This window comes from Plectropomus leopardus, chromosome 4 (assembly GCF_026936395.1).
Source record: "Plectropomus leopardus strain MGB_pleo_1.0 chromosome 4, ASM2693639v1, whole genome shotgun sequence".
Taxonomy (NCBI): Eukaryota; Metazoa; Chordata; class Actinopteri; order Perciformes; family Serranidae; genus Plectropomus; species Plectropomus leopardus.
In genome coordinates this window covers 13,949,309-13,969,105 of record NC_142179.1, presented here as the reverse complement: position 1 = coordinate 13,969,105, position 19,797 = coordinate 13,949,309, and the positions used below count along the sequence as shown (strand labels likewise).

Here is a 19,797-nt window from a genome sequence, read left to right as displayed (position 1 = left end):
TTTGAGACAGCAAACAGTGTTTTGTGTGTGTGTGTGTGTGTGTGTTTACCTTTGTTATCAGTCTTTGTCCCCTCTCTGAGTTTGGCAGTTTGTTGAGTTTGAGTCATGGGTCAGAGTTGATCACATCAGATTGATGGATTAGAGGAGCATCTGCTGAAGAAGCAAAAGAAGCAACCTTTAAAACCCAGCGCTGGACTATGGTATGCACGGTTTCCACGAGAATAATGAACGACAACACTAAAATGAAAGCGCTGTTGTAAAAAAATAGCATTAAAATGAATTAACAGTTTCACTGCGCTTGATGCTCTGCTGTATCGTCTGTCAGACGTACAGTCTTCGTCTGTAAAGATGTACATATTCCATCAGTGCTCCTAATGAACAATCCTGCTCCCAAAAATGAATCAGATATGCTGCTATATGGTTGTATTCCTCTGCACACTTCTCAAGTTGTTTACATCCATGTCAGTGAAAACGTGGACACTCAACACACAGAAGATCTATACAATCAGCAGTTTAGGGTAAACACCAAAGGTTCTTGAGTTATGGCCAAAAACATGTTCTATGAGGTCACTGTGACCTTGACCTTTGACCTTTGATCACCAGATTCTAGTCAGTTCAGTCTTGAGTCCAAGTGGACATTTTGACCTTTGACCACCAAAATGTTATCAGTTCATCCTCAAGTCCAAGTTAACATTTGTAAATTTTCTGGTGTTCTTGAGATATCACTTTAACACGAATGGACCAGACAGACAACCCGAAAACATCAGGCCTCTGGCCTCGTCTATCACTGGTGCAAAGGCACAAAAAAATCAATGTGTGTCAGGAAATGCTGATATCATGACAGGCTGCCGCGAATAAATGAACATGTGGGAAACAGTGCAGAAACTTCAAATCTTTAGTAGGGTTTGACAGATTATTGGCCTGGCCAATTATTGGGGCCAATATTAAGCATTTTGCTGATTATCTGTATCTGCATTATATTTTAATGATCGACAATAAAATTAATTAATTAAAAAGTTCAAAAGAAAAGCATCATCTTTGGAGGAACTTTTACTTTGTTAAACCACAGGGAGCTATTTTTATTTATTCCTTTTTATTTAAATTTTAACTGGACGTTATAAAAAAAAAAGTTGGTGGGAACTTGCTGTATATGATGTTGAAAGTTTCAGTTTTTATTCAACATTTGCCAAAGGCATTTAAAGTTTTGTGTTGGAGTTTGTTATATTCCAAATTCTAAATATTGACAGAAAGATTTAAAATTTTATTGTAAATGCATATCGGTTCTGAGTATCAGTTATCGGTCTAATTAACTACTAATAATCTGTATCTGTATCTGTATCGGCCCTGAAAAACCAATATCGGTCGACTCCTAATCTTTAGGGTTTTGAAATATCTTCCACTGTTTAGATAATCAGTCAGACATTTTTGGTTCTTTTTCGGTAACAGGACTGAAAATATGTCATCCTTAATATTTGTTATGTAATAGTTTCAGAATGGTAAAGACAGTGAGAGAAATATTTGATAGGCTACATGTGAATTTTTTACTTTGCAACTATCGTTTTGGGGAAGCAGGCTCATGGCCTGTATGTTTAAAACATCTGGCTCTGCATGGTAATTCCCATGGAGAAAAATGCAACTGTCTTTTTAGTCTTACACAAGTAAAGTCTTAACATGAGCCATTTTCCCATGTGATACGTAGCTCTCACTGATAAAGCTTGACTGTAAAATCTGCAGACAATTAATTTTAATCTGCAGTAAAAATGGGTCATTCATCATTCTTTGTCCGCTTCTTGTCCTCAGGCTCAACTTAAAATCACTGATTCAAGAGTAACACAAGTGTTTACATTTCTCACTTTAAGGTTCTTTGGGCCATCATTTCGGGTGTTTGGGCAAGAATCAGACAGGTGTGCTAACACTGCTGGTAAGTCAATCAGGTGAGATGCGATGAGGGGAAAAAGTCAGGAAGTTTAACATCCACACATCACTGGTGATCAGATGCCCAGAGCCTTTTAGTGTTTTAACAAGACCTGTGTGTGTTTTAGTGGACGGGGAGAGGAGGTTTCGTAGGGCAACTGTGTCATGGGTTATTTGTGATATGTAAATATTACAAAATTTGAGAGAGCAAAGGGAATGCATTAGTCATTATCAGTTGAGGTAGATGGATAACACCTGCTACTATACAAACCACTTAACCATATTTGCAGAATAAATACACTTTAGCTGGAGAGAATTTATAGTAAAGGCAGCACATCCTAATCTAATCTTTTAGGTTTAGTATGAACAGTACCTTCCACTAAATGCCCTGCTTGCCAATATTTAACCACTAGCAGAGGTTTTATCTTCCCATTTATGCACTTTACTCTTATCATGTAAATACAAACTATGTTTTTTTTTTCTTTTATCTTTTAACTTAAGTCAACAGGATGCTGTCGCAGTTTTGGATTTGTATGTGTGATTTATATCTGAGACAGCTGTGTCCGTCCCGTTCTGTAAAGCAGATAACAGGGTGAGATGTTGCTGGTTGTGTTGCCATCAGCTCCGGGGAAACGTGTTTATTGATCTTTCATTATTCATCAAGGTCAGCCGCTTCATATTTAACAATTTAAAGAAATAAATGAAAACTAATGATGTTTAATTTATCTGCCTGTTCGTTTTGAGGGTGTGTTTGGTTTTTATAAGTCCTGACATTGGTGTCTTGCTCATATATTAAACAGTTATAAATTAGGCAGAGGTGCAATGGTGATTAGAAACTGGATTTATTTGCTGTCCGATTCATTTCTTATTTTGTCATCATCAACTGATATATTTAACCTTTTCAAGCTATTAAAATGACTGCATCCATGCTGCAAAAGCATTAGGATTTTTTCAGTTCAAAACATTTGCAACAAAAAACTTATAAAATTATTATAAATCTTATAAAACTTGAATTTTGTGTTAATTTGGCAGACCCTGTGGACCAAAACGGTAGTGTTTCTATAAGCCCCGCCTCCTTGTGCCGTAAAGATCTTGGTCTGGCTAGCAAGTGCATTTTTTTTAAGCAGGTGAAAGAAATGCAACACACTGTATACCATTTTTGTTTTTTAAACACAGCTGTTTGCAAGATTCGTAGATTCTATTTGTGGCTAAAAGTGAATAACTGTAATATGACGATGGTGAAACAAAGTATTTTCTAGCCTAGTTTTTTATGTTCAATGTTCAATATGTAATTTTCTGCCGCTAGAGGGCTTAATCAAAAGTGTTTATTGTTCAGGAGGTTTTTATTTGGAACCGAATTATTTGCAGAGGTCTCTTCCTGACCAAAACAATCAGATACAGTGATTTAAACCAGTAAAAACATAATAATAATAAAAACTTGGATTTATATAGCACCTTTCACAAGACCCAAAGACACTTAACATAGTAGAGTTTAAAAAAGATAAATAAACAACATACAGAAACATACAAATACAAAATCCTGTGCTGTGTGGCTTGTCACAGAGGGCCTGCTAGCCCAGATTCTGCTAATGAGATGCCCTCCTCTTTTCTCTGATAAATTCATGTGTGCTCACAATTGTTTTCTCTAATAACTTGAAATCCTGAAGTTAAGCAAAATTTTTCAGGAGCAAAAATAATCCAAAGAGGTCTCTTTCTCTCTAAAACAAACGGACCAGTTGATTTAAGCTTTTAAATACACTAAATAAAGCAGTTTCACGTTTAAAAATTAGTGTTTCTTTGATGCTGTTCAGCACAGAAAGGCAGCAGCAGAGCTGCCACTAATGTTTGCTCGGCTTGTCATTCTGATAACTTATGAACCAGATGTTCAGTGACTAAAATCCTTCATCTGGTTAAAACATAGTTAAAAATAACAGAGATCTATAAAGAACATCATTAAAATGTGGATTAAAAATAGATAAAAAGTCATTTCATGACTGCTTGTGGCAGGAAACCACAACCCTGATGCATGCAGAAGCGGGTATGATGCCACTGTCAGGCGATGGCTACCAAATGGCATGGACTGTGTCCTTTACTGTGTCCTTGATTAAAAAATTACAGTTCTGTCCAGGTTTTATCCTTGTTGAAAATGTTTGGGACAATGGTAAGTCCACAATTCAACAAAAAATGTAACACTGGTCACTAGACATCTTAATGCAATTAAGTTATCTTAAGCAAACAATGTGGATATCACTTCTTAGTCGGCAGATAGAGGGAAGTTTTTCCAGTATCTTGCTCAACCTCTGACCACTCAATGTCACGACATTTAATCTACAAAGCTTTGTAAAAGAGTACTGACCCACCGCTGAGGTGATGATGTGGATAAACCACATGTCTGAGTGTTTAGTGATGATGTAACTGTCAGGCAAGACGAATCACAGCTGTCGCACTGGAAGCAGTGCTGTAGCTCTGGACATGACACTGACACATCCAACAATCAAAAATGTTGTCCTAAAAATCCTGTTAAAAAAAGCACCCATCCAAAACAAATAATCCTCATTTCCCTCACTTTGAGTAAAAGGAGCGTGTGAGGATTGCTGATGAAAACCTGCCAGCAGGAGTTTCACTGTTAAAAGCCGGAGAAACCAACCAAAAGATAAGACTAATTACATCAATTTATCATATGTGATTGTTTAGATATTTCATCAGAGAGAAATTATTTTGTAAGATATTAGTTTCATAATTCACAGTTTAGCAGCCAACGAGATTATTAAGTTCAATCAGTTTTGCACATTTTTTTCTTCTGTGATCATCATATGAATCATGATACAAGAAAATGCAGGTCTTTTAGTGTTCACATACAGACAAAAGGAGTTTCACATAACAAAACATTCCTTTAAAAGGGGGTTTCATAATGCAGTGTCATCAGATCAGGCAGCAGTACAAAAAAATGAAATTGAAAGAAATCTAATTTAGTTAAATATAATGTTAATGAAGAAATATGTAATGAAGAGACATGTGAATATGTCTATATGTCCATAGCATATGTTTGTATGTAGGTATGCATAAATACCATGTCTATATTTTCTCTTTCTTTTTATTGCCCAATTATTTAATTTATGTATATACACACACATATATATATATATATATATATGTATATACACATTTTTTTTTTCCTTGTTTTTCTATTCTCTTTTGTCCTTTTACTATTTTCACCATGGACATGGAGAGAAACGCAGTATCAATTCCTGTATGTCTAACAAACATGTCAGAATTGACAATAAAGATTACATTAACTTTGACTTTAAATACAAGCAATAAAATTTAAACTGAAGAAGATTTTGAGAATATTTGTTTTCAACCCTCACTCTGCATGTAGGTGAGTGTTAGAGGTGATGATAGGAGGATTTTGTTACCTTGACACAGAGCCTGATTAGCTGTTTACACGTTATCAGTCTTTTTGTCAAGCTAAGCTAACCGGCTGCTGGCTCCAGCTACATATTAACCATAGAGACATGAATGTGTGATCATGTGATCACAGCCTCTTCAGCAGCTGAATGCTGCATGGGACAAATGATGTGATGTCCCTTTTCAAAATGTCATATTTTGTTGTGAATTTTGATTTACAGGTTGGGTTAAGTGTTTGGAAAAGATGGACAGGATAAAGGAGAAAGATTTTTTTTTAAAAAAAGGAAAAAGAAAAGAGAAATTGGAATTAACAAAAGAGAAACTGAAACACTGGTAAAGTCAAAAAACAAAGTCGGGACTGTTTAACAGACAATTGGACAATAGTGACGGCACATCATTGCATCTCACCTATTAAAGAGCTGAAATAACCACGTTCATCCGGGTGTTGCATTCCCATCAATGCCTGTGCAGCTGGAAGCGTTAAAAACCTGTGCCCACTGCAGAGTCATTTGACCCGGGAGTGAATACCGATCTTACGCATTCTCATTGCATTAAAAGGCCAGATCTTAGTGAGTGTTAACTATGAGGCTTAAGCTAAATAACACAGTACCATAGCTAGAAACAAAAACATATGATATGTTGAGGCCAGCTAAACTTTCGTTTGTAAGGTGTCATGCCCATCACTGTCGGGTGTCAATTTCTCACTTCATGTCACCGGCGCCCGCTGAAAATGACTTTCTCATAGTGTGAACGCAGCATTAGACAGCTAATATACTGGCTGGCTTGATTAGTGGTGAACTGAGAGCAGAAAAAACAACAACATAAACAACATCAGCTATGATAAAATTGCACCTACAGATAATGGTACAAGAAAGGTATCTGGGTGGCAGTAGATTTGTTTGGTCACATATCTGAAAAATGTCTAAAAGTCACAATGTGAGTTAAACTGTAACTGCTACAAAACTGTGCCATCATTGGTTGCTATGACAACAGAACGTTCAACTGAACCCACCCGCTGTTGGCAGAGGCGGTTTTAAAAAGATGTTATTGAAACTGCAGGTCATGAAATTTAAAAAACAAAAAACACAAAAAACAAAACGTCTTTTCTGTCTGACGTCAGCCATCTGACTGGAACTGAAGGTTCTCTTGCATTTCAATGTGCTGACGCAGCAGCAGTCCACAAACAGTTTGTCCGAAACTAATTCACAAACTCAGTAGCTGGAATATAAATGAGCTGATTACATGAACACGGTGCTGGTCAGGCTTTGCTCATGTGTTTTTGTTTGGCACCTTGGTTGGTACGTGTGCACCATTTACCTTAATTTATACATCATCAGCGATAAAACATCCTGCGTGCTTTTTTTCCACTGTGTTCTAATGGGCGGCTAGGGTTGTCTGGTTATGTTAAGATTAGCAGTAAATGTCCCTAATTTGGCTTTGAGACTCTCTCCCTGTTAATGATTACTACAATAATGTCCACAATCAATGGTACACTTGGTACAGCAACTTGCAGTGATGTAGGACTCAGAGTTTCCAAAGAATTTCAACTGCTTGGATGGATTAACACGTTTAAAGCAACTTCCCATTGTGTTGCTGTTTGACTGTTGCTACAATATGAGTCATGGCCTCTTTAAGGATAAACCAACCTGCTGGAGGGTCAGGAAAATGATTGGGCATACAAATACAAAGTGCATAATGGTGTTCTTTGTAATTTTGACTTGAATCAGTTTGAGCCAGATTTTGTAATGTGGAAGGCTTTGCAGCCCAACAGCCTCAAGGGTAAACTGTCCTCTCTGGATTTGATGACTGTCAATAACTGTGTTAACAGAGATGCTAACATTAGGTGGATGTTTTATGCTCAGGTCATTCAAGGCCATACTTAAAGCAGTTGTCTACAGTTGATATATATCTTTGAGGAGTTAGAGATTAAATATGATTCAATTTGATTTTTTAGACTCAGCAGTCCTTTTAAAATTAATCCAAAAATTTAATCAGATGTTGCCGTGAATAATCTCAAAAAGCAAAGTGTTTCTGTTTTCATGCTGGCATCAAATGTCAAACTCGGTGCCAGTTCAAACAGTTTACATCTGATCCTCTGCACTGCGGTTTTGTTATGCTGAGTGAGATCGCATAGACGGATGTTATCTACAAATCCACCAGACCCCAGAATAAACACGCCTAAACTCTTTCTAAACTTTACATTAATAATACAAGCTGTGCTCAAGGACAACAACACGTCCACCTGGGCTCGAAGATGTTGGGAATCCAAGACTAAAGTCAACAGAGGTGACTCAGTAGTCTGATATAAAGTCTTTGTAAACCGCTCTATTTGAAAAAAAACCCAACAGTTTAATGCTTAATATAAAGACATAAACAAGATTTTCATCTGGATTGATGCTCAAGGTTCATGAAAACAAGTGCTCGCGTCATATACTGAGTTTAAACAGCCTTAAATGACCAGACCAGTGTTTTTGCATGGTTTAACCCATTAACTGCTTTAATTTACTAACGGACAATTACTGAAGCAAGGTTGTTTTGTTTTTGTTATTTAAATGTATATAGGTCATAAATAAATGAATAGGTGTTTTGCACCCTTCCAGGCTGCTACGTGTTTTCATTTGTTTCACTACAAAGCTTAGTCTCCAAGCTTGATTGTTTTTGGTCACCCATTGCTATTTTTACTTTAAGGACAGTACCACGATAAGCTGCGTTTCCTGACAGGATTGTACTACGAAAAGTGTTTTTTTTTTTTTTTTAACCAACACATCACTGTGTTTCCTGCTGGGACAGAGCCACAAAAAGCAGTATTTTTTTTTTACTGAGACAATGGCACAATAATGGCTCGAAAAGGGAGCCATTATTGTGCCGCTAAAGCTGGAATTTTTAAGCCTAAACATGATCTTTTCCTAACCATAGCCAAGCGTTTTTTGTTACTCCTTCTAACCACACATGAACCACAGCAATGTTTAAATGTAAGATTTGAATGTATTTGTTACATGATAACGTACAAAGAGACGTTGGCCTATCTGTGGTTTGCCAAAATGAACAATGCTAACATTTTTTTATGGTGATTAAGTTGCACTAAATATGATAAACAACTTGAAACTTTAGGTAAAAGTTAATTTTTAGCTTTGAAAACAACCAAAATTTTCAAATGACTACTTTGATATTTGGGAAATATGCTGCTTATTCCCTTTATGCCAAAAGTTAGCTCAATATTGAACTCATTTTCTGTATATGTTGTAGCTTACCATAAAGCTTGGACCAGCAACTTCCATAAGTCGATACCACCAATGGCTTTCAGCAAAGATTTTGTTTTTTGTACGGATTAAAGAATCAAGATGTAACATGTTGGTTGGGGAGCTTTAGAGGTGCTGGTAGTTGGACTTAGTTATATTTGGACAGAAGCAGGCCAGCCGTTTCCCCCTGTTTCCAGTCTTTATGCTAAGCTAAACTAAGCAGCTGCTGGCTCCATCTACATATTTACTGTACAGACATGAAAGATATAGCATAAATGTATTTCCCAAAATGTTGAACTATTCCTTTAAGCCAATTGGGAGCTCATAAAAAAATGAGAATTGTAACATTATGGATAGACAGCTATAATCACAGTGAATATTATGTCTTCTCTATTTATTGTTAAAGTTTCAATAGCATAAAAGTCTGTTCACTGACAAAAATGTAAATTGTGCTTGTACAGAGTCATTCTGTAAGGTATTAAATGTGAGGGTGTGTACAGAAAGCAGAGCGTCCCGGCACACATTATGCAGAATTACACCTGGAAAGAAGACAGTTTCCTCTGACCAATCCTACAAGCTACAGAATGTGTCTGTGCACGTCCACAGAGATCATGTTTTACTGTGCACTTAGCTGTTGTTTTTTCTAAACAAAAAGGCTTGTGGCAAACCGTAATCTCAGGCGATAAATCATAGGCTCAACCCAAGCATTAAACCAAAACACAGACACATTGTTGCAGGGGAAATCATCCAGAACTACACATAAACACTGTGGCAAATACAAAGTGCCACACACCTGTGATTGCATTTCTAGTTTTCCTCCCTCGTTGTAATTGTCCCTCTTGTTCTAAGAAATAAAGTCAGATTCCTCAGAGCTACCGCAGGAGAAAAATTGAGTGTTTTCCACCAATTGGCACCACTTTGAGGATATAAGAGTCTATAGTGCCAACAAAGACACAATGTAGTGATTGTTTGGACAAGAATTAAAGCACTGGAAGAAATGCTGTGTTTGGGAAATTGTTTTTCCTTTGCTTTCTTTAAACTACAAAGTCTACTAAAAAAAACAAATGCACACACAGACAGACCCACTCGGCAGTGCGATTGTCTCTCCACAGTACAGAGAAGTTGTATTGACAGGAAGATTGATTCTTTCAGCAGTGCCGGTGGTCATTGCTCGGAGTCTGCAGTGCAACCATGCTGCAGGTTATCTGACTTCAACAAACAAATCCAGGAAAAGCACATTCATGAGGAGCCTAATCTTTCAAATCTGCTTACAGAACATTCTGCAAGGCTTGAAGCCAGACATACAGAAAAACACAACAGGAGGCTGAAATCATATTTTATATGTATGCACAGGCTGGCATACGCACACAAACACATTATGTAATAGCTGTTTTTCAAAGGGCTGACAAGCTAAGGCCAATTAGTCTGCTGTGAATGACATGCGTAGGAAAATATCATTTTTTTCCAAGGATATACTACGCCCATAATCACGGCGGGCTTCCCCCTTTTCTGTGTTAAAATAAATAACAGAAGGTGGCAACAAAGAAAACAACAAGTGTGTTTTTCCAAGAGCACAGGGTCAGTCTAGTGGGATGACGTCAGGCGGCAGGGCTCAGGGTCTCGGTTCCTCAGAGTTCAACATGTTCTGCGAAAGCAGCCACAGTCCAGCTACATGCAAGAAACACCCTGAAGTAGCGGACTTAGTAAGTACAGAGCTTAATCCCACTAATTTGACAACAAGCCCATGTTGCTCTTTCAAAAGTGATGCAATTGTGAGATCGCTCAGGGATATCGAAATCACACACAGACCACAGACAGCCACACGTGGGCCCAGCGCACTGCTGACATCATCAGCACAGCTAAACCCTGCTGACATGAACATGGTGATGATGGTGGTTTGTTTGTCAGAGAGTCATGATCGAGAACTGCCATACTACATTTAACAGTCATGGAAATCATGAGGAATGCAAACATTTTAGTCACTCAGATATTAAACAACAAAAACATGAATTGAGTTCAACACAACCTCAAGCTGCAAAAGTAATAAAATGGATAGTTTTCGGTCACCTAATGTCCACTGCTTACACAGAAAGCAGAGGATGTTTAGTCAGGTCAGTGTGTGTTTGCCTCATGTTTGCCCTTAAATCGAACTGAGTGGTGGTGATTCCTGGGCAACTATCAGCAAAGCATAACAACCTGCAGGACGAGGGTCAAGTGACCAGCGGTGATGGCCAAGCTAAAAAGTAATTCACTTGGATATTTACTGCCTATTACTACTACTACTACTACTAATATTGGCTGTGCAAGCTTCTCTGATAATGGTATTTAATAGACCACCCTGTGTTTGACCATGCTGTTATGAATTGTTTGAAAATTTTACACAGGTAACATTTCAGATGATCATTGATAATTGGAAATTGAGTGGAAACAGTGGAACAGTTGCAAAAAGTCACATAGAGACATGCGAAATCAAAGATGGCCTAAAATGTCTTCCTCACTCATTGACTGAAGTTCTGCAGCATTTGGTGTCTAATCAAATCAAAGTTTCTATATGGCTCTGTGAATGACGCAAAATAAGTGGTCAGTGGCTTTTCTTTTTTGTGTGTGTCAAAACATTTGGTGTTGGTTGAACCACAAAATGTAAACCAAAAGGTTTTGCCGGATTTTGAGAGGTTAAAAAGATTTGAGCCAATTGTCATAGACGTGGATAATTTATGAAATCATGCGAACCCTGTTATTAATTACAAATTGTGGCAAGGCAATCTCAACTCCCATCTCATCACATACCACCTCTTTTCAAAATACACAATTTCACAGGAGATGTACAGTTTGTGCTTGGTAGCTATGCATGCAATCTTTTCTCAAGATAAACTTACAATGTTTGTAAAACGCTTCATTTTTAGGTTTACTTCCTGAAGTTTAGGCACTGAGCGCATTTGGTTAGGTTTAGAATAAATCATCATGGTTTGACTTAAATTAAGTGCAGTTGTTACTGATGTAATGTAACATCACGTCACATAGACTTGGTTTCACATGGGAAATGAACAGTGGGCTCCCAGGTGAAAGTCTGGAGTTTGTTATGCAGACGGGTGGGCAGGTTAGACAAAGTTTCTCGCCCTTTATAGTATAGCAGGTGCCTGCAGCGTCAGAAACAGCCGCAGTTGTGTTTGGTATCATAACGCTGTAAAGAGTGTCGGTGGTTGATGAGTTGGAAGTGAGAACAGGCTGATGGTGTTTATATGTAACAGCAATAATCACAATCAAACATGGTGAAAAATAAATAGCTTAGTGTTAAAAAACTGATTCATCTTAATGATGCTTTTATATTCAGGATAAACATAATATGTTTTCAAAGGGGTCCTTTCATTCTGGTCCACCTGTGGCTTTTTAAATTAATCTCACAACCCTCAGGGGATTTAATCAAACATGGAGGAGATCTCAGCTTCTTTTGTCTTCTTTTATGAACAGAGTCCACGCTACATAGAGTGAATAACAACATGTTTTGTTTTGGAGTTTAAGTCACAGGACCTCCCATCATGTCAGGGACACTGGCGTCATCGCTGTCTCACTGCAGGATGGCGTGTTTATTTGTTTTACGATAAATGTCGCGCACAAATCACATTATGCTGTAGTCATTTGCATATGTTTTTACTGGAAAAAAAAATGTGTTAGAGGACTGAATTTTATTGATCTGTTAAAATGTTCTTGTGACAACACCATCATAGAAACAGTCTCTATCAACAGTTTTTTTGTCAGCAGAACATCTGACAGGTTTATGAATATATTTGTATAACATTTGGTAAACAGTTGATTAGTTGTTTGACCTTTTGTTGATTTGTATCCATATTCACAGAGTAAACAAAGATATGAGCCTTGATCCCAAATCAATCTTATTATGAGATGATTGTCAGGAAATCGATTCAGGATAACCTTTGACTGAATTATTTATTTTATTGTTACAGCAAGTTGGAGAATTATTCAGGAGTGTCTTTTGTATAAATGTAAACATATTTTAATATCAGATTTCTACTGTAGCTTACTATCATGTCTTAAATAATCTTTTTAACACTTTATTTATAGAGATGTTTTAGTTTATCAGACATCTATATTAGCTATTACCGTAAGGTGCAAAAGAAATGTAAAGAGAAATGGAAGGAAAAGAACAGACAGGTGACAGAACAAAACAAAAAACACCAAAACAAACAAACAAAAAACAGGTACATCATCGTGTATTTAAGCACATATAGTACAGACAACCTGTGGGGGTATGACTTCGTACTTCCAGACCAGGAAGACTATTCAAAGTTAATCAAAATAAGCTTTTAAAAAATGTATTATGTTGTTTGCTTTTACCATACATTTTTATTCTATAATTTATTCTTATTACTGTTTTTCAAGTTTATTTGTAGGTTACTCTGCTTTTTTCTTTTATGGTTATTCATTTCTCTCAGAATACAAGCCTCAACTAACTGCCAAAAATGTAAAAACATCAATTGGTGGCTTTATGATTACTTTAAAAGCACAAATTTTAATATTAATTTTAATATTTTAAAGAGTTTTTAGGATCTAATTTGTGTATTATGTTTAAAGTATTACTGCCAAACCATATTGAACACATTTTGCTGTGATTTTAAGTTAGGTATAATGTTGCTACAAAATACTGTATATCCAAGGGCTTTCATGCACCAGACTGAACAGCTGATGGGGCCTGAGAGGTGAAATGAGGGGGAGGGACTGAACCCTGCAGGAAGCTTGAAGGCAGAGCTTTATTCTAATGAAGTCACTTGGTGTCTGTTGCCTGCTTTTATCTCTCTGTCCCGGTGAGATACATGTGCTTATGTCTTACAGAGCCATCTGAGGATCTGATAGGTACCGTCGGTGACCACAGGAGCAGCCACATGATGCTCTGCAGGGGGAAGAACTTTTTTTAAGTTTTAAGATAAGGTACAAAGTGTTTTTTTTTCCTGCTTTGACAATGTTGCTTCTTTCAAGTGCAAATAACTTTTCTGCTCTGGACTGGAAATACTGGCGCTAAGAGAAGTTGTTTCACTCGCCTTGAACTGCGGCAGAAGGACATCACGATGAATAATCAATCGATGACAGGGAGGACGATGGTCCCGACCATCCCGTCCATTATGTTTATTTTCGGGGTGGTTGGGAACGTTATCGCCATTGTGGTTCTTTGTAAAACGCGTAAAGAACAGAAAGAAACCACGTTTTACACGCTTGTGTGTGGACTGGCGGTAACGGACCTTCTGGGCACACTGCTGGCCAGTCCGGTCACTATCGCCACTTACGTGAAAGGCTCATGGCCCGGAGAGGACCCGCTGTGCCAGTACTTTGGATTCACCCTGCTCTTCTTCTCTCTGGCGGGGCTCAGTATCATCTGTGCCATGTCGGTGGAGAGATTCATCGCCATAAATCATGCCTACTTCTATAACGACTATGTGGACCAAAAACTGGCGGGGCTGACTCTCCTGGCGATCTACATCTCCAACGCGCTTTTTTGCGCCCTGCCGATTGTCGGTTTTGGGCAGGTGAAAAAACAGTACCCACAAACTTGGTGTTTTTTAGAGTGGAGGAGCAACAAGACCAGCGATGCCGCCTACTCCTACATGTATGCGGGGTTCAGCTCTCTTCTTATTCTCACCACTGTTATCTGTAACGTGCTGGTGTGCGGGGCTCTAATCCGCATGCACCGGCGCTTCGTGCGCAGAATGTCGCTGGGAACTGATCTGGGGCGCAACGTGAACGTGGACCCGCCGAGGAGAGGACGCAGTTTTGGACGTCTGGCAGGAGCAGAGATCCAGATGGTCATTCTTCTTATAGGCACGTCGGCAGTGGTGCTTATCTGCTCCATCCCACTTGTCGTAAGTTATCTTTTTTTCCCCCCTGCGCCCTGCGGGCAATTTCTGTCTTTGAGGCATTGGTCTTTTACGCACAAATATGGGTAATTAAAAATTTTCCCACGTCTCTTTTAAGATAACTACTCTCGTAGTCTTGTTTTTGTTCATTCTATCTATTACGCACGTTTTACGCACTGATCTTTTACGCCCAAATGTCTTTTTTATTGCCTTTTTGAACCACTACTCTTGTACTCTCGTCTCTGTTTATCCTGTCCATTATGCACGATTTACTACAGATCTTTGTGTTGTCGTTTGTAGACTTTGTCTTGCCCTATTTAATTCAATACCCGTACTCGTTTTTTTCAGCCTATCAACTGCGCACGTTTTACGCATGGCTCTTTTATGCAGAAATGTCGTTTTTGTGAACTTTTTCTTGCTCTTTTTAATCCACTGCAATCGTTTTTAATCAGTCTATCCATTGCGCACGTTTTACGCAAGACTCGCTTATTCAGAAATTGTCTCATATCAGTGCATGAAATTTGATCCAAATCCAAGAGGATGATTAGAGAGAAAGTTCAAACATTTTTCTATTTGGATTTCCCAACCCTGCTCTGCTTCAGCTGTTAGTCGTGTGTTTCTCACTCTTCCTTAAAACACACACACACAGAGTTTAAAACATTTATTAAGCGACTCAACCTCTTTTTCTCTCTTCTCTTGCAGGCTCAGGTGTTTTTGAACCAGCTGTATAAGACTCCAGTGGAGCTGCGTTTGGACAAAAACCCAGATCTAAGAGCGATACGCTTTGCCTCCTTCAACCCCATTCTTGACCCCTGGATCTACATCCTACTCCGTAAGGCTGTTCTTCTAAAGCTCATCGAGAAAATCAAGTGCTTATTTTGCAAGATGGGGGCACGGAGGCAACAGAGACAAGGGAACTTTCACTGTATGGACGCTCAGCAACTATCCTCGGTCATCTCTAACCGGGACTCACACTCCCTTGTTTCCCACGACCTACGAGACTTCACCAGCAGCTCCCAGACCTTCCTCTACCTGCCAGAGGGGAGTGAAGGGTACAAAGGAAGCTGCCATAAAGCAGACAGACTCTCTGGTTCACAACCTGCATCGGTCAAAGACTCAAAAGCTTCTTATTCGTCTGAGCAGGGAAGCGTTGAGGCTCAGAGTGGTGAAGGGACAAATATAGTTAGGGACCTCTCTGCTCTGCCATGCCCGAAAGACCCAGCACTTCAGGTGTCGCTGAGCACTCAAACAGTGGAGGAAAAATGCATCTAACTCTAAGGCACATAAAAATAATAAATGACTCTCCTTGTGAGGTCAGACACATGAAGCGAGAAAGAGAGACAGATGATCTTGAAGCACTGTGAGCTTTATCGTCCTGTTGTTCTCTGGTTCAGCACTAAGCTACCTCAAGTGATGACTATCTCTGACTGTGTGTGCAGATTCTGTCATTTTGCCCAAAACACATGTTGGTCTAACAGAGATCACTCACTTCTTAATGACTCAAGTGTCAGTGATGGAAAAGTGATTCTTCCTAATTTCATCTACTTTGCTCAATCATTGTGGAAACCTTTACTGTAAAGTAGATCAGGCTCAGTTGTTAAGAATAACTGAGTCACACACTTGTGGCCAATACAGTAAATGAAATAGTATTGGTTGTGATCCCAATGAGTAATCAGTGGCATGTGCGATTGATTTGTGTAACAAACTCTATTGTACAGTGCTTATTGAAGGACATGTTGTGTTAGTTCCATGACTAATGTACAGTGCAGTATTATTATGTGGTGAACACAAACGTTTTTGTTCCTTATTCCTGGAATACACACAAATATGTCAAATGACTGAAAAAAAATGGTTTTCCATCCTACAATGAGGGTACAAAAATTCCTGTGCCATAGTTATTAAATGTCCCATGTGCAACATTTAGGGGGATTAAGTTGCATCTATAGCGATGAGGGTTACAGATTGCAACCAGCTGAAACGTCTCCTGCTTAAGGCTCATATATACTCCCTTTATCTACAAAAAAAAAGATCCATCTGTTTCATATGTTGTAAAAGTCACTGTCCATAGGCATAGACACAGCCAATAAGTGGCACTAGAGGGCAGAGTCACTTGTTTCACACAACAACAAACATGGCGATGGTGCAGGTGGTCATGATATTGTACCTTTAAGCAGAGTCTGTGCTCGATACCATGGAGGTATATACGGCATTATATACATCCCAACATGTGGACGGAGAAATATTTTCTCCAATTTCACCATACATTACTATATGGTATTATATATTACTGATTTGTGCCTTTCTGCCATTATTTAAATTTCGTTGACTTCTCTTACGCTACACTGTCTCCACAATCTCTGGTGGTTCTACTCAATTTTGTCTGTAAGCTTTTAGAAAACATGCACAAATATGGACAAAATGAATGCAGAGTACAGACAGAAGGCTCTATCGGTCTCTGTTAGTAAAGTTTAGTATAAATAAACCCAGGGGATTCCTACAGTGTTCATTATTCTGAAAGTTTTTACCCAGAGGTCTCTTTTTCTAAACCAAACGAACTCGGTGATTAAAATCAGGAAAGACTGAATAACAGTTTCACACACCAAATCAGTCTTTCTCTGACACTGTGTTGCAGACAGTGCACTTGCCCAGCACCTGCTAATGTGTGCTCGCCTTTTTTTATTGACAACTTGAGACCCAGACGTTCAGGAGGTTCAGAATAAAGCAGTTTCACATTAAAAAAATAGCGTTTCATGACAACTCCTCATTTTGAAGGGGCTGCTAACAATGGTGGCTATTGTGAAAACACAAATTGCCATATCCAGAACTGGTATTTGGCATTTTCGCAGGAAATTTAACCACAGATTTTTTTTGTAGCTTCAGAAAATTTGGTGTGAAGATAGACAAACGTTGTTTAACGTAGAGTATTAAGATGAATATATTTTAACACACTGTGCATGTGAAAAAAATGGCGTTGTAGATGATGTATGTTGTGTAAAGTATTGTTTGAAATGAAATTATTCTTCTCTAGGAGAAGGTTTTAGTTGATAAATCACAACACTAAAGGGATTATCCCCCCTTAAGATCATACTCATGCTCATCTTATTGTACAAAACTAACAGAGAAAATCAGGACTTCATAAAATGGTTTTTAACTGTTAAAGCTGCAGCTAATGTTTTTTTTTTTCAATATCATTTATTTTGCTGTTAATCCATTAATTGTTTAGTCAAACTGTCAGAAAATTGTCAGTTTTTGTGATTCTGTGACACGTTTTTTCCAATGGCAGATTTCCACTTTAATATCTTAATTTAGTTAATTGGCACCTTCAGCTGCTGTCTCATCTTTACAGAAAATAGACTGAACTTTTAAACTCCCGTTTGTTTGAGCTTTTCCACTCAAATGACTTTTATGTCTTAGCTACAGCAGCTTTGAAGCACACAGACTGCCTCCGTTTCCCTGTTATTAAATCAGCTCCAGATTCTTGCTTCATGTTGGATTTTATTCTTGCCTTGCTTGTTTCTCCTGTTGCTGTTAATTTTAGACAAGCTTGTTAGTGTGGATAAAATCACACCCCTTGAGACTGCAGTTATATTTGTTTAAAGGTAGAGTTTGGCAGAAAAAGTGGCCTATTAAACAAGGTCTTCTAATTTATTGTTTAATTCTTTATTTTTTAATTATGCACTTTATTTTGTTATAATGTGTTCTTCATTCTTTTTATACTGTAATGTATAATTAAATATGTGAACATATAGTTGCTGTTGTTTCACTTTTCATATCTGTAAACATGACTTGATGTGTGCCAAAACTGAGCTGTAACTTAAGGAAAGCAAATGTGTACATTTTATAATGCAACTTTAAATAATGCCGAGACTATAGTTTCACAGAAAACATGACCTTCGACATGTCATCATATGTTGTCATCATAAAGCGGAAGTTAATATTATGAGCACTAAGTTTCTCACACTCTTTTTTTCCTGTAAAGGTTTGCTGAGATCATCTCATGACCCCCATTAGCACTGACAAATGGCCCTGAGAAGAAAAGGCCCCAAAGCTTATAGACAAATAAACAAAAGTTTTATACAACAGAGTAAGGTTACGTAAAATTACGATTTTTCTTAGTGTACAGGAAGCTTCTGGATTTTGGTAATGTGTCAAATAACTACTGCCAGACACACACAGAAACAGAGTTTTAGTCTGAGGGGAAAATATCTGGGTCGCAGGAAGTAGATCTGGCTGAGAGATCTTCTTTGTTGAAACAATAAACACTATCTAAGGCTCCAATTCATCACAATTAAGCTTAAACAAGCAATCTAGTGGCTTAGACAAACACGTTGCAGAGACGCCTAAAAGATAGTGTCAGAATATCCTCCAGACTCTGGGAAAAACACAAAATAATTAAACTGCGAAAAATGGCACTGTATAGTAGCGTCAACCTAATTGCCGGAATAAATGTTGGCATTAATGTCTGGTTAGGTTGAGGCAAAAATACACTTTGTTTTGGTTAGAAAAAGAACATGTTCTGGCTTAAATTATCTGGATTTGGTGGCACAATCCAAACTGGCATCAAAGTGATGGCTTTGTGGAAAAAAACACAACTACTTCTGGTGGCGTAAATTAAGCTGAAAATGTAACGATGTCTTTAAAAAAATTACCACCTTTTGTGCCACTTTCCCAGCAGGAAATGCAGCAATGTCTCTGTGGATAACAACTCGTCATGTCACTATTCAAGATGCTAAGGCGGCAACGCCTTAGTGAAAAACAACCACTTTTTAATGGCACTATCTCAGCAGGAAAAGCAGCAATATCTTATTTAAAAAAAAAAAAAAAAAAAAAACACATTTCCTGGCTCTATCCTGATTGGACACAGCAATGTCTCAGTAAAAATACAAACTCCTTTTAACCCATGCTGTAAAGACTGAGATGTAAAAAAAAAGTCAGCTTATATACTACGTCACTTTAGAAAGGTTGATGTAATACTTACATAACAGGCGAATGGACTGTCGGGAAACTGTGATTCGGAGAACAAGCTCTCCACTTGATCCTCTTTGCCCTCACCAGTCTGTGCTACCTAATTAAATGCATAAATGGACAAACAATGAGGCTGATATTTACAGTCTGTGTGAACAGGTGTACATTCACATCCAGTGCAAATGAGAATAGCCTCACTGACCTCAGCTCTTAGAAATGAGTCTAACACAAGTCTTTTTTTAACACTTAGCGGTAAATGAATGCTATTTTTCTGGGACTTGTCAGGATTACAGGTGGAGATGTTTTGGCAAGACGCTCCTAGGTCAAGTTGACATGAACATCTATGAACAGTGAAGGAAACCTGTGAAGCTGCTTTACATCAGCAGGGTCCTTCAGTGACACTCTGT

General features: G+C 38.1%; 1 protein-coding gene and 1 long non-coding RNA gene across 2 annotated transcripts in view; one reads left to right on the top strand and one right to left on the bottom strand.

Moving 5' to 3' along the window:
- Nucleotides 1-49: 49 nt before the first annotated feature.
- Nucleotides 50-19,797, bottom strand: part of LOC121943991 (uncharacterized) — a 36,535-nt gene continuing 16,787 nt past the window's right edge. The window contains exons 3-4 of the long non-coding RNA XR_006105886.2: nt 19,404-19,490; nt 50-153 (exon numbers count right to left, since the gene is read on the bottom strand). This is a non-coding gene — a long non-coding RNA (uncharacterized LOC121943991). The remainder of the gene's footprint in view (nt 154-19,403; nt 19,491-19,797) is intronic.
- Nucleotides 13,363-18,173, top strand: ptger4a (prostaglandin E receptor 4 (subtype EP4) a). The gene is made up of 2 exons (XM_042487627.2): nt 13,363-14,431; nt 15,128-18,173. The coding sequence occupies exons 1-2, from the start codon at nt 13,643-13,645 to the stop codon at nt 15,695-15,697; spliced, it is 1,359 nt and encodes a 452-aa protein (XP_042343561.1). The 5' UTR covers nt 13,363-13,642; the 3' UTR covers nt 15,698-18,173.